This window comes from the organism of the source record quoted next, unplaced genomic scaffold (genome assembly GCF_019419815.1).
Source record: "Pyrus x bretschneideri cultivar Hongxiangsu unplaced genomic scaffold, Pyrus_bretschneideri_v1 Contig19, whole genome shotgun sequence".
Classification (NCBI taxonomy): Eukaryota; Viridiplantae; Streptophyta; class Magnoliopsida; order Rosales; family Rosaceae; genus Pyrus; species Pyrus x bretschneideri.
Window position 1 is genome coordinate 5324798 of NW_025999490.1, and position 24360 is coordinate 5349157.

Consider the following 24360-nt stretch of genomic DNA (forward strand, 5'->3'; position numbering starts at 1 on the left):
TAATACTGCTTTTTTTTTTTTCTTTTCAAAAGCACTTTTACACAAAAGTTTACCAAACACTCTGCTGCTTTATTTCATAGCTGCTTATTCTCACAGCACAGCAGAAGTAGCTTTTTTTCAAAGCACATCAATACCAAACCACCCAGTAGTGTACGTAGTGCAGAGACTGAGAACGATAGAGTTAGAATTGGGTGTTCTTACAAGAGTCATAGCAACATCATAAAACACTGAACAAATTAATGTGGCTAACTTCCAATCTGCATTTCATTTAAGATGACGGTGCCTTCTTATTAGGTCATGAGCACATGATGCAAATCGATCTGCACTTCAAAGGCTCTCTGCATTTGGTGGGAAAGTAAGGCATGCACCACCTAAGCATATACTATATATTCCATTCATATAATTCTATGAGATTGTTTCAATTATTGTTTAATTTGCAATGTGAAATCAAATTCTTTTTAGCTCTTCAAACACGTGACACACAAATATTAGACGATGACATGCTTAAGGCATTAAGATTGAATACTGGTTGCATGAACGAATCTCTCGTCCTAAGGTACGGTAGTTCACCCGATATAATGGGGTAATGCTGGATTTTGATGTTCTAACTTCTAGAATCGGGTTTTAACTTTAAAGGAATGCAGTAATCTTGGAAGCAAGTCCCGGGCTATATCTTAAGATTCATCACGGCCCTAAACCCTAAACTCTAATTTCCAGGACGTATAATTAAGTAAGCGTTGCTGTGACAGGATGGACCAAATATGGTGATATTCACTTGATAGCCAAAGCATCCTTTTCAACCTCTATAAAATGGTGGCCCCATGCCAACAAGGATCCCTGCCTTGCGAGGGTCGTGGATTGGGGGGAGGGGAGTGGAGGAGAACGTTTATCAGCAGACCATTGTTTTATAAAGTGATCATTTTCATGACTCAAACCCGTGACTTTTTGGTATAAAAAAAAACAACATTTCCATCGCCAAGCCTCGCCCTTTGTTTTCAACTTCTATATGTATATATATAATCTCCGCATGCAAATGCAATCCAATGTATGTACTTATCAAACCCTACCTATGCCTGTTTTGGTACCACTACACATTACACCCCTCGGGTCTTAGACTTGCCTAGACAATCTTGAAGCACATATTCTCCAATATCCACCCTTGAATGTTCCTATTTCATTAGGCCGGTTATATTGATCGATAGCCTAGAATTTAAACAAGTTTTGCCAAACTTCTAATTTTCAAGCTTCAATGTGGCTGTCAAAGGTGTCAATACATTGGGGTCCGTGCTTAAGCCTAGGGTAGTGGTCACTACTTACAAAGTCTTCATAACACGTAACAACTTTGATCAATATTTAAAAAAAAAATTAAAGAAAAATACAGGTCATTTAATATTACAAGAGACAGAGATTCAGGGTAAAAAAAAGTAGATGAAGACATAGAAAGACTTAAAAAGAGTATTTAAGAAAAGACATGAAGCCCTTGGGACTAATGAAAGACTTGGTGCAAAACCAAGTGTAGTAATGTTCTACAATTCATACAGCTGATTCTACTAGCTTTGTTGTTGTTGTATTTAATATTACAGTCTAATAGTATTTCTCTTCATTTATAAATGAGAAGTTTTATATTCGAATTTGGTGAATAACGATTTGATAATGTCTTTCGGCTGTCATTGGAAGATCTTGAGTCTTGGACAACCAGATTGCATGTCAAGTAGTCAAGAGGAGGAGCTGAGCAATTAAAGTTGGAGGGCCGACCACGTTTATGATCATTTTGACTTTGAGTCCATACAGATAGACGTCTCTCAAGTCTCGAACTCCCAAAAGAATTAAAAGAACAACTTGTTTTGCATCCCCCAACCCCAAGAGCTAGGTCAGATATGTTTATCTTTGAAAGTGAGTTTTGCTATCTGTCTTGTTTCTGCAAATGTGAGAATTTATGGTGTGCTTAATTTGATCTTAATCGAATGTAATGACAACTTTTTCATTCATTTAACTTATTTATTGTACAACAAATTACTTTAATGTCATGCTTAATTATAAATTCATGCTACATGGCTCGATCTAGTTAAATATCTCTTTCTCCATTGTGCTGACAACCACTTGTCTACAAGTTAAAAGATTTGATGTCAATTGCCATTAAGAAGATTGATGACTTGTATAACTAGTTGCATATTTTTCAAAAACACAGTTGCAATTTACTTCAACTTCTGCTTGTGCGTGCTTCATCATCTGTCGCAATCTCAGACTCTTAGTGTCTCTCTCGCAGATGTGGGTGCCTTATTTAATCTCAAGGCGACGATCACTACTTGGGATGCCGAGTGCGTTATACCCTCCTTCACAAAAGGTTATGGTACAAGATTAACGTTGTGTGATAATATAACTAATTGACGTGTTATAATACATATGAATTAGTTACCACATATTGTGTTTTGTTACTACATATTATTACAAAGTGAGAAGAGTCTTTTTTATGCATTCAGTGTGGTTGACTTGTAACTAAGACATCATCCTTGTTGCATCAGACACTAGAATAACACTTTAGATGAGTTAGTAACATGTAGAGATAACACGTGGTGTTACAATTACAATCAAAGTTGCTTCAAAAAAATGTTATCGTTTTTCTTTTCCTTCTTACTTTTCTTCCTTTTTGTTGGGTCTGTTTGGGCCAAATAGTTCAGCAATGTCTCTGCCATCGGATTCCAATTCAATACATTTTACATTACTTGACCCATATCACAGTTTCTCTAAATTGCAGCCCAGGCTGCTAGGAGAGACTTATTGATTACCTTAAAGCATATTGGAACACAGGCGAAGATGGTCAAGCATGAACTTTGTACATATACTTCTGCATTTTCCCCTAGTATTTCTGCCGATGCAAAATTCAGATAAATAAAGAACACAAAATTGAAAACAATAATTTACAATTTTTGTACGATCTCGGGTAATGTAATGGGTAAGGAGTTGTGTTTTCCTTGATGTTAAGCACCATCAGCAGACGTTTTTTTTATAGACTGGAGGAGTCCCAGCTAGCATCAACCGCCTCGATGATCTTGTCATGTAGATTGGCTCCAGCACTAGCAACTACGCCTCGATCAAGACCTTCCAAGTATATGCCCTTTGAAAAGTCCAGTGGACGCCCTCCGGCATCTGTAACCACCCCACCAGCCTCTTGTATGATAACAACACCGGCTGCGTGATCCCAGATCTTCTCCTTGTAGCCAGCCTTTGAAAACTTCATAAAAATCTCGGCATCCCCACGAGCTATGGCTGTGTACTTCACCATGCTGTATACTCGCAGTGGCTGCTTCCTGCAGTCACAATAACATTTGTGCATTTTATCACCTACCTGTAGGATGTAACATCTATAGCAAAGAGAGACGAAACTTTAAAAATGTGGTACCTAAGCCCAACGCTGTGAGCTAGCCCTTCTGTGAAGGAATGACTCGAATTTGCCTTCTCAACAGGTTCACAAAATGTTGCCAGTGATGGATTATCTATGGTGGACACTCGGACAGGTTTTGCAGAGTTTGGCCACTCTAAATTCTTGTTTACATGGAGCAGCGGTTGCATCCAAGCCTCGCCGCTGCCTCTTCTAGCATAAAGCACACAGCCTTTGTCCCAAGATTCTGACGTTGGTGGTGTCAATTTAGATATCATCCTATGATACCGGTGATGATAATTGAGCCATTCCTTTCTCATTGGGTAATTAGGACAGCCAAGAACCCCAAGCACAACTTCTCCATCCTCTATTAAAGCCAGAGCTATTGCATATTGGTCACCGCGTACAAAACCCAACGTGCCATCAACAGGGTCAAGTGTCCAAAATCTCCCAGCAGGGCCTCCAAGTGAGTTGCACCGACTGATGGCTTCAAGAACCTCTGTAGTCCCAAGGGCCATTTTCGGACTTTTAAGCCCAAAACGAGGCGCTTCAGCTAGACATTCGTTTACAGTTTTCACTACATCTTTTAGTACTCCACCTGCCTTTGCTTTGGACAAATTTTGAATATCTTCTTCAGCAATAATGGACACGTTGCTGCTCCCAAAAGACTCTGACAGTATCCAGCTCACAGTTGCTTGGACGCTCCAATCTGTTTGCACGATACGGTCAAGAGAGGACATGTGTTAAACTAGATTCATCTTTATTGGCCATAAAACTGCACCCAAAAAGTTGAAATTCCTACTCCATGATGGACCATTGACATGATAACAAGTTTAAAACTCAATACAATAACAGGGAAAGTACTATTTTGTAAGTTAATCCATGGAGAGATGTCCAGGGCCATAAACTGGTATACCAGCAACTACTTCATAAGACTGGTGCTAAATATTCCAGCTTCTCTTTCAGAAGCGTTCTTTTCGTGTTGAAAGCTAACTGTTCCAAATTGTAAAGATAGGATACTGACATAAAAAGCAAATTGGGCATGATTTTCCTCAATTAAGAATCCAAGTTTGAGAGGACAAACAACGATTACTAGGCATATGAGACGTTAGACTAGAGTGTTCTTGATGTTCTAAAGAAATAACCACAATGAAGTAAGATGATTAAGAGAGAAGGGGTGTGAGGGAGATTTTGTGAGGAAATAGAGATGAAATGTCTCAGTCCTACAATAAAACGACACGTTTTAAGTATAATGTTCAGTTTTGTTATGATTTAACACATGTTAGAGGAAAACATAACGACTGCCTTCGAAGGTAGAAAGACTGAGTGCTGGAAGACACTGCGAGATAAGGGCTTATGCTGCCACTATGCTTGGTCCAAAATGCAAGTTGTGCCTTACAGAGATTCTGCACTCTAAAAGGCCGCAACAACTTTAGACAAAAACATATCCACATATTCAAATTCAAGGAATAACATAACATAGGATAGGACTAAGATATAATGTCCTTTGCAGGTCCTGATATGAGTTTTGCGCGTAGGGTTCAACATTTCATCACACATTCTGCAAGTTTGTCAAAGGGTGAAGGTGGATTATGATAAAAAAACATTGAAAAACAAAGCTTGCTGCTGATGCAGAGAGGGATGCAGAAAGGAGGCATCTGTCAAGTTCCTCTAAGGAAACTGTGACTAGCAGCATCACTCCTTTTCCATTATTCAACGTGTTTTAACTTCAAGAAGTCATAATTTTCCAAAAGAACAAACTTTAATAACAATTTCTTCAAATCCAAACAAATTCTCAAAGAATCATAACAAGTGAAATCTAAATTAAACCCAAATAACCAAAATCAACACTAATTCCAAATTCAAGTATTACTGAAACAAAAAAGGTTAGAGATTCAACTGACCTGCAACAGTGACAGGGGAATTGTCGTCTTTGGATTGGACCCCATCGCCGTTCTTCGAAATCAAACTGTTCTGAACCCTCTGGCAGAGAGAGCAAGCCAACTGCACAGCTCTGACAGCCACATCCAATTCCTGGGAGTAATTTTTCACAGGCTCCGGGGCCAAAAGACTCGAAGTTTTCAGGTCCTCCATTACAGAGAAGGATCGGGTTTTCCCGAACTTGGATAAGCAGTAGCCAAGTTTCCCTGAAAAGTTGAGGTGGGTTTTGTTGCTGCGTATGAAGTTGTTGTTTTTATTCCATATTTCAAGTCCCAAATTGTGTGAGATTTTTATAGCCATGGTTGAAGAACGTTGTGTTTGCGTGTGAGAGTGAAAGTGAAAGTGTGAGTTTTGTGTGGATTTGGAGTGTGGGTTTAGGTGACGTTGGAAGGGTGGCAACAAAAAGGGTAATGAATGGAAGGTGATAGATCATGATTGGATGAGGGCCTTGCTTTATTTATAGGGATTTGGATCCTCTCCAGAGCCCAAGAAGAGGATCCTCCTGACCAACACACGTGGATCGTTAGAGTTTCATCCAACAATTATGATTATAATAACTTTAAAGGGATCTTCCTGTTTGTAACCGTTGGATAAAAATGCAAATTGCCCACATATGTTGGTTAGGAGGATCCTCTCCTTTTTACGGTTGGACATTAATGTAGGGTGTTGCTGTCCACAAAGATGGTCATTCCTCTCATTCTTGTGAAACTCATTTTCAATATGATCATTGGATTTTCTACGTGGAATAATCTACTGTGATGCTTTCAGGTTTTAACATAAAATTAATTGGTTATATGAAAAGTATTTGATCTTCCTTATAAGTCCATACATTTTCATTTCTCGATGGTGAAGTAAGCCTAAGCTCATGAGCTTATTATCCTAGGTCGAAACAAGTTGATACGATTCTTTTTTTTTACGTCCTCGTGTCCCTTCCTCTCATCATGGTGGGATTCATTCTCAACAATCCATGCATCTTTTTTAACTTTCACATGCTTCCTGTTAATTTATGTCATTTTAATTTTTTAATTCATTTGATTTGATGGTCAGAAATTGAAAAAGATATGTCGAATATAAAAGAGAGTGTATAAGTAGTATCACCTTTAATAAGTACATGAGAGTTTAGCTTAGAATAAGTGATAAATACAAAAAGTATTTTTACTTGAACAATATTTAGGTGCACCTTTGGTTTAAGAAAAACTAATGAGGTGGATCGATCACGTAGTTGGGAAGTCCAACTCTCACAAAATTATGAGACGTCTAGTATTTTGATCCTTGATTTTAAGATGATCTCACTTAATGTGAGAGCTACCTTAATCAAACAGTCATATCAAAATAAATAAATAAATAAATAAAAATTCTTTTAATTGTCTACCCTAGTGTTAATTAACGAATTTTTAACATTTTTACATCATAATAAAAGATGTTTCTTTTCTAAATGACACTCTGCAAAAAAGTTAATCAATTAAATTAATATTGTTAGAATTAACCGAATTTCACATGCTCGACTATTTTCTGTTACTTATCATCTTGACTGCTAAATGCATTGATCATGTGATCTAGCTAATGCATATGATGGGTAATAAAAGAAAGAAAAAAGATTTCATCAAAAATAGTTGGACTTTTCAATTACGTGTTTACTTTGCAAAATGGGTAATAAAAAAATTGAACCAAAGTTAGTCATTGTGAGCTCATCAAAACGTAAGCAATGCAAGTTTACATACACTTGACAAAATTATGTTTTAGAAGAGGTATATATGACAAGAAAGATAGGCATATGTTTGATATATCAACAACAACAATAACAAAGTCTTATTTCACTAAATGGAGTCGGTTGTATAAATCATAAAATATTACTGTGCTCGGTTTTGTCACAAATATTTCGTTAGCTCCAAGTACTTCATGTCTTTTCTTAAAGTATCTTTTCAAATCTTCTTATGTCTTTCTCCACCAATTTTACCTTAAACATTTGTCTCATAATCACATATTTCCATATTGGATAGAATAAGCACTTTGATGCAATTGGTAGGCAAGTTGAACCCATGTCCATAGTCTTCTGACACAATAAGACTTGATGTTTATCTTAATTAGTGCATGGACCCATGTTCTAATCAACAACTTCATGATTTCTAGTAGTTTTTAGCTTACTTGTAAGTGCCTGCTTATATCTACTTTTGGAAACTTGTGATTACCAATTCAAGTTGAATTACTTGGGTCCGGAATTGGAGCACATCTTTTCAGTTTTATTTTCATTTTAATGATCACGCCGGTTGCGTTAATAAATACCGAGAAATTTAGCTAAGAATAAGTCATATATACAAAAAGCACTTTTATTTGAACAATATTTAGGTGCACCTTTGGTTTGAGAAGTGCTGATAAGGGGATCCGATCACGTCGTTGGTAAGTCAAGCTCTAACAAAATTATGAGACTTCTAGTGTTTTGGCCCCATTTGGTCTTACGATGAACTCACTTAGAGTGAGAGCTACCTTAATCAAACAGTCATACCAAAATTTATCTCTTCTAATTATATACTGTAGTGTTGATTAACGTTTTTTTATCATTTTTATGTCATAGTAACATATGTTTCTTTCCTAAATGACACTTTGCAAAAAGTTAAATCAAATTAAAGGTTGTGAGTAATTAACGAAATTTCACATGCTCGAAGTCCAATTAACTATTTTATTCTTCATCTTGACTGCCAAAAACATTGATTATGCATATGATGGTTAATGGGATTTCATGACAAATAATTGGAATTTTGAAATAAGTGTTCAATTATGCAAAATGGGTACAGAAAAAAATAATTGAACCAAAGTTAGAGTCATTGTGAACTCATCCGAACGTAAGCAATGCAAATTCATGTACACTCGAAGAAAGTATGTTTTAGGAGTGGTATATGACGAGAGATGAGCATACGTTTGTTTGATGAGACGGATCTGTGACATCATTTTTCTTACAAAATTATTGACACACATGTTTTTAGAGCTTGCTTTGTAATGTATTTTAACGATCCAAATTGTTTATTTTTAGGTCTTCCCTTAATGATCATGTTTACCAAAATTCACTCAAATATGAAACTATATGACTGTTAGAGTCATTTTTTCACTACAAATGAATGTCTTAATAGTTTTAGATTTGTCTAAATTTTTACAAAAATGATTTATGAATGATGTCCTAAAAGATATACGATTTAAATAATTTAAATAATTATAAAACGGGCTCCAATAAAAATACATATAAAAAATTGTGTAATAAAAGTGATGCCATGAATTCCAATCATATTTGATAGATCACGACATTAAGCAACTAGATTCTTTTTCATTACTTTTCAGTAATTATGTTCATATCTCTGATACAAATAACACTTGGTGTTTATCTTAATTAGTGGATGGGCCCATATTACAATCCTCAACTTCATGATTTCTAGTAGTGTTTACTGTATATGTCTTACTCGTCGACTTCATTTTAGGTTCCTCGTAGCGCTTTTTATTTGAGATGGATTTTTATATTGACAAAACTCTTTATTTTTGTCTTTGATAATGAAAATTGATAGAAATAGTTATTGAATTCAAATCATTGTGGTCGTTTCGTAAAAGATCATTCAATATCGTTGTTAAATGATCATGTGAACAACTAACCACCTTTTTTAGGATATTTTTGTCAACCCCTCTACTTAACAAGGATATTGACAGAATTTTCACAGAAAAAAAAAATGATTTACGTGGACAAACTCAATAACCACTTTTATTGATTTTCATTGTCAATGATTAAAGTGAAAAATTATATCAATCTCAGATATTATTTTGTAGGCGAAGTGTGCCACTTTAGTGGTCAGTGCAACACACTGCCTACTTTATTTGAAATTTTGAAAGCAGATAGGCTCCAAAATCTCTCCCACGATGGTCGAATTGGCAAGAATCTAGTAGCAGCAAATCATTCACAGCAACATGAATGGTGTTGATATCTTGATGAAAGTTTTCTTAACCTGTTGTGTGTAGTGGTGCTTTTAGATTCTTGCGGCTCAAGTTTTGAAGTTTTGAACAGGACGGCAGCCTCAACTTGTCGTTGACTTGTTATTACTTCAGCGTTTCAATAGCATGACGTAGTTCAATTCTCTTGTTTTGGAGATAAATTTGACCTGGTTTTGTTGATGATTGCATTCTCGCATCGCACCCACACTCGCACTTCATTATCTCTATTATAATTTAAAGATTATTTTCAGATAATTACCACCGGCAATGTTCGACAGATGTGAAGTTTTATCACAAAATACCTTATTAATAATTAAAGTAAAATTATAATATTTAAACTTATTTTATTTTATTTTATTATTATTTTTTTTTTATAGAAATATGATCAGTGTGGAATATTGTAACATGTTGATTGATCTCTAATTAATCGATGAAGTTTTTGCAAAAATCATGGGGCAGCCAGCCCACATAGCAATTCATATGTATTTTTGGGCTGCCGCCATTTGTTTCTTTTGGGGTGGTAGAGGGGCAGTTGCATTATAATTAGATTGAGCCCAATATCGTAATTGAATTTGGGCTTGATGGTGCATAAATTGTGCAATCAATCGATTTCATCTTTATATATAAAATGAATTTGCTTTTTACTTTTTTATTTGCCCCTCCCTTAATTGCGAATGAGGATTCTCTTCGAATCTTCTTTGTGAGAATTTTGGGATCTTTATATTGTTTCCGTTCATCAAATATCGTACGGTCAGTTTTTGTCAAGTACTATTTGTGTTTAATTTTATATAAAAATATTTAAAATGATTTATTATCGCACGATATACGATAAACAAACACGATGTGAAGATCTCCAAATCATCGGAATGAGGATCCTCCTTAATCCAATCTTAGAACAAAGGTGAAAGCTAAAGGTCCCCAAGTTCTCTGAACTTTGAAATTTGAATTGAAATGAACTTGTCAACTTCACAATAATTCATCTTAACTAGTGGAGGTTATTATTTCTTTGTCCTAGCTTGGGTGAGACACATAACATCATTGCTTATGTCATCTAACAATGTGAAATATCATCATCGATTACGTAGTGCTACGAGGATGAATCATCAATTACCTGACACTGGAAGAACTACGCAGATGGCTAAACTTTAGTCCAACATAATTTTCACTTTTAGATCATCTGCAATGGTTGGGCTAAAAGCTAAATATTTTAATCCAGAAAATTTAACTTTTAACCTAGAAATAGCTTTTCTGCTTTAATCGTTTTAGCCTAAAATTTTAGTTTGGGGTTATTAAAGAACGAACTTAGGTTATTTTTTTTGTTAAATTAATTTTTTTTGTTAAATTAATTTTTTTTTAAATAAATATGTAGACTATCGTAAATTAATTTTATGAACATTTTAATCTAAAAAAATTTAAATTCCGATAAATATTAGGTGGAGTCCATTCCGATTTCTGGGCTAAATTTTGGGGGAAATTTGACCTTGGTTTAGCATTTAGCATTTAGCCCAAATTTTCTCCTTAGATTGGAGTGGGTTTGAAGGGAAATTTTGGAGGATAATTTGACTTTTAGCCCACCACTGAAGTTGGTCTTAGTGAGCTCACTTTATTAGCCTAATTGTCCTCTAAATGGAGTATAATAGTATATCTGTGTATAAGTTAATCTCGACAACCAGAACCCTGGCATATTTTTTAGTACAACTGAAGAGTATACTCTTTATTAATATCCCATTTATTATGTGATACAACACGTCACTCGAGTCATTAGAAGAACTAAATAAAGAGTTGAACAAGTCCAGCATCTCAATCCAATTTTTTCATCTAAAATTCTTTCGAGTTATATTCATCCATTAGAATTCAAGCTTAGACTAAACCTCCGGTCCACAACTCCATCCAACTTTTCTATTTTCTAGCTTGCTGACTTTCAGCTTTGTTTCTTTTCTAAGTAAGGTATCATCGGATTCATATAAAATTTAAAATTTAAACTCATATAACGATAATAAATAAGATTGTGAGCATCATCATCATTCGAAGGTAATGGGCAAACGTATTCCTCGTATCATTAATTATTAACATTAAACAAGAAATAGTGGGTTAAAATAATTTCTAAACAAATGACAAGATTCCAAACAGTGCGACATGGTTGCTTGTGCGTCTGGTCTGGTGGAATACTGACTCCCTTGACCAACAAAAAACTAAATTATCCACGTGATCAATATGCAGCAGCAGCCACCACAATTAAATGTGCCCATATGCAATGAAATGACTGGATTACCCATCCGCAACTTGCGTATATTGATCTGACGAATGGGCAATATGGTCATTATGGTGAACCAGCTGAGTCGTATATAAGAAAGCTGCTGGCTCTGGAAAGAGCATCGAGCAAAACCAACTTGTGTTGTATTTTGCATCAAAACTTCGCAAAAACATATAGATTTCAGAGGCTTTTATACAAGAAAAGAAGAGCTAGATAAGATGGAAGGTTCCGTAGCCACTGCTAGCGCCGGGAGAGCGATGATGAACGGCGGAGATTTGTCGAGGAGATTTTCCGGCCGGCCAAGTCCGAAGAGGGGTCAGGTGAAGATGGGGATCGTGGTGGGATTAGCCAACTCTGTGGCTTCCATCTTCAATCCTCACGGTTCATCACTGCACAGGCAAGCATCCAAGTAACTCGTATAGTTACTAAGACGGATTTCAAGATCGAGTAATATTGGGTCAAGAAGTTCTGAGAATTCGAACGGATTGTTGATTTGTTCATGTGATAGTTTTGATCTTTGTACATACTGTAGAATTTGGTTCAAATATTGAAATGAAAATCTGCATATCTTTGGTCAAATCATTTTGTTTGGTACAACAGTGCTTTTGGTGCGTGAAATGAAATCGCAAAACCTAACAGAAGCATGAAAGCTACTGAAACTGGAAAACCACGAACAGGAATGCTGTCAAAGAAAAGAATTTGGATGGATACAAACGAATTTCTATGTTCGGATTCCCCAGTTACTCTTATTGCATAGCAACTTTTACTTAAAAATTCCAGAAATTGCATTTAGGGTACAGTGTTCAGGGTAGTAAATCCCCTTATCATGAAGAAGTCAATTGGAAGTATGTGGATAAATTACCCCATCATGGAGGAGATTTGAAAGGTTATCTTCATCTTTCGCTCCAGTTCGGTGGAACTATTCACAGAGAAGAGAACAAAGCAGCACATGAAGCTGCTAGCCTGGGTGTCAAGACGGTGTGCCGTCAACGGTTGGCCTCGTAGCCTCCTCCCTCTTTGGTTTTGGTTTTGGTTTTGTCAAGGGACGGATTCATGTTAACCGGAAAATGTAAATCAGGGTTAGGCAGAGCTTAACTCCACCTACCTTTCTTTTGGTGCGCTTGTATGTAACATTGCATATTGCTCTGTTATTATTTTCTTTTGCCTTATCTACGGTGTTAATGAGAATCTCAATTGACAAAAAAAGAGTACATAACGTTTAATTTTGTATGTGAGGTTCTATGCTCAAATCTGTCATCCCACAATATCGCTACTATAGAAACAAAATTTCTACTTGTTTAGACTTGAATTATGGATTTTGATAGAGCTAGTACAATGAGAGCTTTTATGGCCTATCATTCGTTGAAGTATATCCTAATTGTTGATTTATTGGAGGCGGTGTGTATATGATAAGTTAATATATTTTAAAGCTCAAATTAATGATAATCAGAATTCACCCACACACAAACGATTGACTAGATCAAACCCAAAATACAATATTTATCAAAATTCATCGTCTAGGAATGACTAGATTGAATTATAGAATCAATCCTGTCATAAGTTCATAATATTGATCCGGATGCAGAGCATGTGTTTATGCACTAGGATCTGATATAATATTATGTAAGATATCAGATATGGGTGGATTACGATATGAAGAAAACCAATCAACCATCAACTAATTCTTACTGTCTTACATATATCAAAACAATCCCACATCCTAGATCGAATCCATGCCTCTTTTGACACAATCTGACATACTTAAACACATGTTTTCTACAGATTTTGGATGTGCATACGTATGAACCAAGTCCTTTTCAGTGCAAGATTCAGTGCATGCACCGTACTATACTCTGGCTTTGCTCTCCACCGTACTATACCATGGCTTTGTTCTCCTAATAATTAGCAATATAACTTTGTTTATGGTCCTGCTTTCATGACACAAGTGTACTATTATTATAACGCTCTATATTAATAATATAGTACGATTTAAAAAAATATTATGCACAATATTATGTTGTTAACACAAAATGTTACGATAGTAGCAACTTAAAATATGAAAGTCGTTCTTAAATATTGATCATCTACTCATCTTTTTTCAAAGCGCACCGGTTGTTATGTTAATCGAGAAAAAATTTAAAATCAAAAGAAAGAGATTGCAAGATCTTTGTTGAGGAAGGATATTTGATTAATTTTGTTAACCCTTGAATTAATAAATAATTGTAGATAAGTCCTGCACGAGGAGACCCATCAACTGTCACTATATATATATATATATATACAACTTTACTTTTTTGAGTGGGAGCTAGCAAAATGGCCATGTGATTCTTATGGACTCTAATGCTGTTTTCACTTCGATTAACTTAAACTTTACTGCTTTAAATCATATTAATATACAAATTCTTTGCTTACAAGGTGTTTTGTTTACATTTACTGGCTAATTTTGTTGGTTTTCCATTTAAAAAAAGGAAAACTAATTAAAAAGATATTAAAATTTTGAGTTTTAACGATAAGGACAAAATAAAGAGTAAAATGAATAGTACCAGATTTAACTTTTTGTGTAAAAATATAATTTTTTATTAAAATAAACAATACAGCGAGTTTTTCGTTAAAACCTCCTTTAAAAAAATGTATTTCGATGGTGAATTGGTGGCTACTGAACTCAACAGCTGGCCGCAGGGTCAATGTTGCCAACAAATAATAAACAATGAGCTCTAAAGAACGCAGCACAAGCTAACAAGGGATGCGAACGTAACCCATTAAAGAACAAAGTTCAATGGAATCCACCGAAGTTGAGAGAAAACCGAAAGTTTTATTAAATAATACTTGAATGATGATTACAGTAGCAGCTATAAGGCTTAAATAAACTTAACTCGATCCTTATAAAGTTCACGAGAGTTTTTAGAAATGTAAAAGAAGTAAATTGAAAAGTTTGATTTTTATTATAAAGTTTACAAGATTAAAGTCTAAATAACTTAGATGGCTAAAATTCATCACACATCACAGTAAATCGATGCGTTTGAACCCATCCAACCTCAAAATAGTCTCATAAAAAAAAACTTCGATATATCGAAGTTTCTATATGACAAGTATAAACGCTGCTCTAATCAAATAGTCATACCGAAGTTTCTTTCGTGGTTTAGAGTCAAGAGTTTTGTGGTATTCGATTTTCAAAATTGATCTAACAGCCAGAAAATCATTTGTAATTTAGAAAAAGAATTAGCATAGCGCTGTACTTGTTCCATTTTATTTTGTTCATAATCCAAATGATTGGACCCAAATATCTTCCTTTTAAAACATAATCTGACATAATTAAAATATAATTAAGGTGAAATACAATGAATCAAGGTGTACCCTTTAACACTATCAGATTCAGTGAATGGTATTAGCAGTTTATAATTAATTAATTAGTGGCAGGGACATTAAAAAGCTTATGGGACCGGGCTGGCCCACTTCAATTTGAACTTGAATCTAGTACAGGTCCTTATGGGACCGGGCTGGCCCTCATCCAGGATTAGGTTTGGCTCTTCAGAAAAAGTAGAGCTCAAGTAAAGCTGCCGTGGCGTCTGTGCTTTTGAAGTAGAGGGATAAATTTCAAATTTTGGTGATGGGATGCAAATGGCCATGTGCGGTTCATGCAATATTTCTTTATAATAATACAGTCGTGTTCACATTGCTTACGAGTCATTTTCATTAATAACGTGCCAGAATATTTCTTTTTTTTGGTACAAAACTCGTTTTATTTTAATTTGTGGACACTTTTTCTTTCCTAAAACTTAAAAATTGCTCTATATTGTTTTATGTGGGACCATCTATTTAATAAGATTACGACACATGTATGACATCTCACATCGCCTAGGGGAGTGGATCCTGTAAGTTTTATATGTATATTCTTATCTCTACTAGCACGAGACATTTTGAGAGCTCACTGGTTTCGGGTTCCATCGGAACTCCAAAGTTAAGCAAGTTGGGAGCGAGAACATTCCCAAGATGGGTGACTCACTAGGAAGTTCTCGTGTGAGTTCCCAGAAACAAAACTGTGAGGGCGTGGTTGGGGCCTAAAGCAGACAATATCGTGTTATGGCGGAGTCAAGCCCCGAATGTCGTGCTAGGTAGAGATGAGAATATACATATCAGGCTTCCAGGATCCATTCCCTTGGACGATGTGGGATGTCACAATCCACCCCCCTTAGGAGCCCGACATCCTCATCGGCACACATCCAGCCATGATTGGCTCTAATACCAAATTGTCACATCCTGACCCAGGCTCCACCACATCCCGGGCTTGACTCCGCCGTAGCACGATATTGTCCACTTTGGGCCCCGACCACGCCTTCACGGTTTTGTTTATGAGAACTCACACGAGAACTTTCCAGTGGGTCACTCATCTTGGGAATGCTCTCGCCCCCAATTCGCTTAACTTTGGAGTTTTGATGGAACCCGAAGCTAGTGAGCTATCAAAAGGCCTCGTGCTAGGTAGAGTTGGGAATATACATATAAGGCTTACAGATCCACTCCCCTAGGCGATGTGGGATGTCACACATGTGCCAATGAATTTGATTATAAATCTTTACTATGTGTTAACATTTAACAATTAGAAAATATTAAATTTAAAAGAAGAAATTAAGAATTGAATTTTTTTTAAATTTTTTGGGTTGATGTGCTTGAGTTGCAAATATGGAAAAAAAAAAGAATTGATTAGCTTGATGCACTTAAATCAAAATCTCATAACGGAATTAACAGAATTCTGATAATATAGAGCGAATTTTGAGTTTTATTGTAAAATGACAAATTTTGAATTTCAAGAATAAAATGAAATCAAAATCAAGTTATAAAAGGCAAAGTCAAGTGAATTTGAATTTCAAAGAGTAAACTGACAAATTTCAAGTTATAGAAGACAAAGTAAAGTTAAAATCGAATTCTAAATAATGTACCCAAAAATAAGCCTTTATATAATTCAAGTTGTGATTGTGGTTTGTGAAGTGTTGAACGACTTTTCCTGGTCAAGTCGTTGTGAAGAATGAAGCTTTATAAAATGGAAAACCGACAAAGCAAGCCAGAGAAAATGTCAAGGGTGAACATAACCAGCCAGGAAGGTCAAGATTGTCTTTCCAAACCAAAAACAAAGAAAATACAATCAAATTCTACGACCAACGTAGCATAATCAAACATTGTTTTCCCCAAAATTAAAAAAACCAAAAAAATTGATATCCCACGCACTATATATACAACATCAAGAAAACTCAAATCACAAAACAAACTCACAGCTCAAAAGTTTCAAACTTTAAAGATCCAAACAGCCATTTGTTTTCTTAGAAGGTCTGGTATCTGCACTGAGAAGAGCTTTTGAAGTGTAGAATACTGGGAGTGTTCTTTGCTTGATATATACTTTTTGATCCCTTATTAAGATAATCAGAAGGGAAAGAAGAGATGGAGGGTGCAAAGAGTGCTATGATCCACGGTGGGAGTTTCTCTGGCCGTCCGATCCCCAAGAGGGGTCAGGTGAAGGTGGCTATTGTGGGGGTTCTGCTTCACTTTTTCTCCTCCATTTTCTCTGATAGCAGGCGGCTGTGAATCCGGTCATGCTTATCACTTCTCTTAGCTGATCAGATAACATGATGATAAATCAAGCAGTCGAGATTTTTTTTGAAAGTGTTTTACTTTTTAGATGAATGACTGAGGGAAGGGTAAAAAGTTTGAGCTCTTTTCCTGCAACAAAATGATTTTCCGGCCGGCCAATTCCGAAGAGGGGTCAGGTGAAGATGGCGATCGTGGTGGGATTAACCAACTCTGTGGCTTCCATCTTCAATCCTCAAGGTTCATCAATACACAGGCAAGCAGCCAAATAACTCGTATAGGTACCCAGACGAATATCGAGACCGAGTAATTAGGTCAATAAGTTTTGAGAATTTGAACACATTGTTAATTTGTTCATGTAATGGATTTTAATCTTTGTACATATATTGTAAAATTTGGTTCATATATTGAAATAAAAATCTGCATTCCTTCGGTCAAATCATTTGTTTGGTACAGCACTTTCTCAAAACCTAACAGAAGCAAAGCTAAAACTAAAACTGGAACACGACGAGCAGGAATGCTTTCAAAGAAAAGAATTTCGATGGTTATTAGGAACGACTCTCTACTTTTTCAGATTTCCCAGTAACTCATATTTGCATATATAGCAAGTTTTACTTAAAAATTAACAGATAATTTGCATTTAGTGTACACTGTTCAGTGTAGTAAATCTCCCAATTTGTAAGAAATTTGTAACTCAAATGATACATAACGTTTAACCTGGTATTTGAGGTTCTATGCTCAAATCCGCCATCCCACAATATTGCTTCTATACATAAAACAAAAGTTCTGCTTATTAGGCCTTGAATTATGGATTTTAATAGAGCTAGTACAATGAGAGCTTTTTATGATTTGTCATCCGTTGAAGTATATTGTAATTGTTGATTTATGGTAGACGGTGTGTGATTTATAATAGATTTATGTATCCTAAAGCTCAAATTGATGATAATCAAAATTCATCCACTCACAAACGATTGGCTGTATATAAATCCAAAATCCAATGTCTAGGAATAGATTAGATTGAATAATTCGCTAAATTCAATCCTATCATAAGTTCATATGATCCAAATTGTTATTATACACTCCAAATCTTTTACACCCAAAATCTTTTGTGACCTCTTTGTGGTCTATCTCAGAATTTGACACCGTCCACCCAAAATCCTCTGTATAAACGTTGTTGATCCAGAAGCCCAACTGTAAAACGTAAAACCCAGGTGATGTGTGATTAACGGCGTTTAAAACATAAGGTTTGGGGTTGTACATATGTCAAACTTTAAGATAAGTCACAGATAGATCATATAACATTTGGGGTAAAAGATTTAAACTCGTTTATGCACAAGGGTATATGATATAATATGTAAGATATGGGTAGATTACGATATGAAGAAAACCAAACAACCACCAACGCACCTCTTACAAATATCAAAACAATCTCACTTCCTAGATCGAATCTATGCCTCTTTCAACACAATCTGACATGCTTAAAACACTTGTTCCTACAGATACTAGACGAACGTATATATGAACCAAGTCCTTTCAGTATAAGATTCAGTGCATGCATCGTACCATACCATGATTTGCTCTCCTAATAGTTAGTAATAACTTTGTTTATGGCCGTACTGTAGGGTTTCATGTTCTCCACCGAGTTCATATAGAGAACAATTTTTATGGCACAAGTGCACTGTTATTGTAATGTCTGTATTAATAATACAATGTGACTTAAAAAAATATGATACACGACATTATATAGCTAACTCAAAAGGCTACGATACTAATATACTTGTGACATGAAAGTCATTCTCAAATATTGACTATATACTCCTATTTTCCGAAGCGCGCTGGTTATTATATTAAAATGGGCAACTCCAAGCCAACAAGACTATACGTGTTGCAGGGTTGGGAGAGGGAAACGTCCATTGTACGCAACCTTACCTTTATTTTGTAAAAATGTTGTTTTCACAACATGAATCCGTGACATTTCGGTCACAAAATAGCAATTTTTTTGTTGTGTTAAGGCTCGTCTTGAACTGATTATTACATATATCGGAAAGCAATTTAAAATCAAAATAGAGGGATTGCAAGATCTTTGTTTATGAAAGGCTATTTGATATTTTTTAACCCTTGAACTAATAAATAATGAAAGTTTTAACGAAAAACCCACGGTACTGTTCACTTTAACGAAAAATCACATTTTTACACTAAAAAAGTCAATCTTGATACTATTCACTTTACTTTTTATATTTTCCTTATCATTAAAACTCAAAGTTTTCAAATCTTTTTATTAGTTTTCTATAAATAATTGCAAAGGAGTCCTACACGAACGCAACCAAGTTTCACTTTTGGAAGAGAATATACATATAACTTTTCTTAGTGGGAGCTAGCACAGTGGTCATGTGATTCATGCGGACTCTAACGCTGTTTTCGCTTTGATTAACTCAAACTTTACTGCTTTGATCGTATAATTAATATTCAAATTCTTTGCTTACCAGGTTGTCGTGTTCATATTTACTGGCTTCTTTTGTTGGTTTTCCATTTGATGAATTGGTGGCCACGGAACTCAACAGCTGGCAGGGTCAATGTCGCCAACAACTAAAATCAATTAGCCGTAAAGAAACAATGACGCAGCACAAGCTAACAAGGAATACATCGTATCCCATTGAAGAACAAAGTTTTATGAAATCAGTCAGGGATGGGAGAAAACAGAAATTTTTGTACTAAATAATACTTGAATGATGATTACAATACCAGCCATAAGGCTTAAATATACCTAACTCGATTATTAGGACTATTTGGAGAGTCGTAGAGAATGTAAAAGAAGTAAATTGGACGCAAAATGAAAAGTTTGATTTTTATTACAAACTTTAAAATGCAATTTTGGAAGTTTAAACGATCTCAGATAGCTAAAATCAATCGTACATCTTAGCAAAACGGTGCATTTGAATTGGAACGTCGCGCTATTTTAGGGATGGTATTATGCGTTCAAAACGGAGTTCGGACGTCAAATTTGTAAATGCTCACTGTCTCTTTCCCTCGCTCCATTTCGTCCTTATTCCACTTGACCATCTGTTCTACATCAAATAAATTATAAAAAGTATTCATAAACCCAAAGATCAGTTTGAGATTGTTGGACTTTATAGATGATTATTTTAAACCTCACAAAAGTATGAACTTCTTCTATATTTTGATCTTATCAGCCTCGCATTGGTTTTATTAATAGGAGAAAATTGCCTATGTGGCAATCGTATACAACATCTATTTCTGCATGGATAAGCAACTACATCACAAAAATATGAGATACAATGAATAAACCAAAAAAACTTCGATATATCGAAGCCTTCGAAGCTTCTGTATGGCCAGTACAAACGTTGCCCAAATCATATAGTCATATCGATGTTTCTTTCCTGGTTTAGAATTACTGTTTCATGGTGCTCAGTTCTAACTTCTAGAAAAACATTTGTACTTCAGAAAAAAGAATTAGCAAAGCTGTACTTCTTCTATTCACTTTGTTTATAATCCAAATGATTAGACCCAAATTTCTTCCTTTCCAAACATAATCTGACATAATTAAAATATAATTAAGGTGAAATACAAAGAATCAAGGTGCTCCCCTATCAGATTCAGTGAATGGTATTAGCAGTTTACGTTTAATTAATTAATTGTATTACTGGCAGGGACATTATGTTTAAACAGCTTTTAATCACTAGGCCTTCATTGACAAAAAAAAAAAAAGAGGTTTGAGTTGGGGGAAGGGATCGTCTCTAGATCATTTTCTCCTAATTCATCAAGTTCAAAGATTTGAACTGTTGAAATTTGATCAAACGGCTACAACGAGGGTCCATTTTAAAAGTTATAATAACTTTAACAGTTTGATCAAATTTCAATGGTCTGAATTCTTGAATTTGATGAATTAGAAGGAAATGATCCGGTGAGGATCCCTTTCCTGAGTTAGTGGTACTGGGTCCTGCGGGACCGGGCGGGCCCGGATCCAGGATTAGCTTTGGCTCTTCAGAAAAGGTAGAGCTAAATACAAATGGCCATGTGATTTTTATGCATTATTTCTTGTTCATTTTTCTTTGTGGTTGTTGAAATTTTATAATAATATATAATCGTGTTCACATTACCTAATCAATCATTTTCTCTATTATTAAATTTTACAATAATATAAAAATTCTTGTATATAAAAATCAAACTCCTATTAATAGCCGTAAAATACATTATCACTCGCACCTTAGATCATCTCGAATATGCAACATTAGTTAAGAGACTCAAATGACATATTTAGTAGTTCCGAGTGTGACATTTCTCCATTATTATTCTTTATGCATATAAGAAAAGCCAATTATTTTCCTATTTATACAAAATTTTAAAAATGAATCAATTAGTGACTTTCTTACATCAGTTTACCTTTTTTTTTTTAAACCAAAGAAATTCACAAACGTTAAGAATTAAACACAAACATTCCGTTTAAAGTATTGGCTTAAATTCATGTTCAACAATCGAACCTGTGGGGGTTCGTTATGTGTAATTTATGTTGAATGACTTTTCCTGGTCAAGTCGTTGTGAAGAATGAAGAGATAAGCTATTTGATTTATGAATTCAAGTAGTACAGAGAGAATAAAAGATTTTATAAAATGTAAAACCGACAAAGCAAGCCAGTGAAGCTGTGAAGTGTGAACACGACAAGGTCAAGATTGTCTTTCCCGAACCAAAAAATAAAATAAAATACAGTCAAATTCTACGGCCATAAAAAAAAAAAGTATAATAAAAATATTAATTTCCCCAAATTGAAAAAAAAAAAAAAAAAAATGATGTCCTTGGCACTATATAAACCCAGAAGGAGAACCTCAAATCACAAAACAAATTCACAGCTCAAAAGTTTCAAGCCTTCAAGATCCAAACATCCATTTCTTCTCTCTTGCGTAGTAGAAAGACTGATCTCCGCATCGAGAAGAGCTTTTAAAGTGTAGAATATTCGAATATTAAGATAATCAGAAGGGAAAGAAGAGATGGAGGGTGCAAGGAATGCTATGATCAACGGTGGGAGTTTCTCCGGCCGTCTGATCCCCAAGAGGGGTCAGGTGAAGGTGGCTATTGTGGGGGTTCTGCGTCACTCTTTCTCATCCATTTTCTCTGCCAGCAGCCGCCGTGGCGGCGGGGGCTGTGAATCCGGCGATGCTCATCACTTCTCTTGACTGGTCAGATCAGATCATGTGATGGTCAATCAACCAGTCCAGATTTTTGGTGGAAGAGTTGTACTTTTTAGATGAATGTGTGACAGGGAAGGGCAAGGTTTTTTTAGCTCTTTTCTTGCAACAAAAGGCTGTAAAAAATTTTGTAGTCAAAACATTATGATGAGTGGAATATGTTTTAATACTCTTGGTTTTTTTTTTCATTTTTCAATCCGGCCGTTACAATATGAGCATCCAACTTAGAACTAATTGACGATGAATACAAATGCTCGAGATCTTTTTTAGTATCAATGCTACAAAGTGAATGTGAGATACTTTGAACATCGACAATGTTTTGCAACAAAATATTGAGAGATCGAGTTTAACTTGAACCAAATATTTCACCCAATTCAACAAATTGAGGGATCAAGGTCTTAAGCCTCTAACATATATAGCCTTAATATTCGGAAAAAGGCGAGACGAGGAGTGTGAAAATCACTAGCCTATAACATATGGCAATGTGTGGTGGTGTGACTTGTAGCAAACCTATATTCTTGAGCTATCTCTGCCAAAGACAAGAGTAGTAGCCCAGTTCACTGCAACATAGAACCTGTTCCTCCAGCTGACAACACGCGTCAGATAAGCGAGCGCCAAATTAACCAGCTGAGAAATCCGGCAAGGGATATGCCCTTTGCATCCTGCAAAATATTAATCAACAGGTTAAGGAAAATGCTTGGTAGAAAAGCACTTTGTAAGTGCTCGGCGGAAAAGCACATTGCCCTTCAGCATAAAGGCAAAGAAAATCTACCTTAGACTGGCGCAGATCAACCAAAGCCTTATAGCCTCCAACTGTTGCCATGCTTCCTAGGTGCTTGTGTGGATGCTCGCTCACACAACATATCCTTCTCAGTTGTGCGCGCAGATGCTCCTGATGGCGACCTTCTGAATCCATGTCGAGCAGTCCTAGCAATCCTTTCGAATGCCATGTTCAGACTGAGTACTTCCCCCGAAGCAAGAGTGGCAAGTACTCTTTGAACCTTCTAAAGAATACCAAAATGGTGTGTGCTCAACCTGTTGAAACTTGGAATTGAACCAAAAGTAGTGAGCTACGAAAATCGCTACTACCATATGAGAAACAATTGAAGGCAGAAATATTTATAGGTAAGCTGTAACTATCACCCCAAACAGATGACGAGGTGAAGACAACAGGCACGACAATTAGAGCACCACTCCAAACAGATTATTAGCATATGACAGCAATTCGTGTCGAAAATACTACTTGGCTAGAAAACATAAACCAGTTGTATTTAGCCATCAGCTGATGGGGGAAACAAAGAGAAAGGCCCTTGTAAATTTAGGAGGAGTGTAAGATCATAAAAAGCAGTAGTATAATTCTATTCACTGCGTATAGACATTAACATTTAACTAGCACACCCAATACAGATCACACACACACAAACAGGCCCGCGCTTGATGTCCTGTGTTCAGTCCCCCTCTGTCAATATTCCATACATCCAGATTCAATTAAAAAGCTCCAGGACATTTAACAGAATTTTTAACGAAATGATCAAAATGATGGATGGTAAAATGATAGATGATGGACAATCTCATGGACCACTTCTATTGATTTGAAATCTCAAGGACCAAAGTGATGTGTTATGCAAATCTCAATAATCATTTTAGCTAAAAAAAACCTAATAATTAATATTCAAATTCTTTGCTTACCAGGTTGTCGTATTCATATTTGCCGCCGGCTTCTTTTGTTGGTTTTCATTTGATGAATGGGTGGCTACGGAAATCAACAGCTGGCAGGGTCAAGGTCGCCAGTAACAAAAACAATGAGCCGTAAAGAAATACTGACGCAACACAAGCCAACAAAGAATACATCGTATCCCATTGAAAAACAAAATTTTATGAAATCAATTAGAGTTGGAGAAAACAGAAATTTTTTATTAAAAAAATTCTTGAATGATGATTATAATACCAGCCATAAGGTTTAAATATACTTAACTCGATTATTAGCACTATTTGGAGAGTAGTAGAAAATGTAAAAGAAGTAAATTGACGTAAAATGA

At 35.6% G+C, this 24360-nt stretch overlaps 1 protein-coding gene and 1 long non-coding RNA gene across 4 annotated transcripts; both read right to left on the reverse strand.

Annotated features, from left to right (window-relative positions):
- Positions 1–2673: 2673 nt before the first annotated feature.
- Positions 2674–5714, reverse strand: LOC103966371 (PAP-specific phosphatase HAL2-like). Its single transcript, XM_009379561.3, has 3 exons — positions 5284–5714; positions 3401–4088; positions 2674–3308 (listed from the first exon to the last, which is right to left on the reverse strand). The coding sequence occupies exons 1-3, from the start codon at positions 5618–5620 to the stop codon at positions 3005–3007; spliced, it is 1329 nt and encodes a 442-aa protein (XP_009377836.1). The 5' UTR covers positions 5621–5714; the 3' UTR covers positions 2674–3004.
- Positions 5715–19951: 14237 nt separating this feature from the next.
- LOC125476404 lies at positions 19952–23736 on the reverse strand. Of its 3 annotated transcripts, XR_007257729.1 has the most exons (4): positions 23465–23736; positions 23094–23356; positions 22832–22983; positions 19952–20180 (listed from the first exon to the last, which is right to left on the reverse strand). It is a non-coding gene; the product is annotated as an uncharacterized LOC125476404 (long non-coding RNA). The 3 variants fall into 3 exon arrangements; XR_007257727.1 differs by lacking the exon at positions 23465–23736 and having other exon boundaries at positions 23094–23442; XR_007257728.1 differs by lacking the exon at positions 23465–23736 and having other exon boundaries at positions 19952–20185; positions 23094–23442.
- Between the last annotated feature and the right edge of the window lie 624 nt (positions 23737–24360).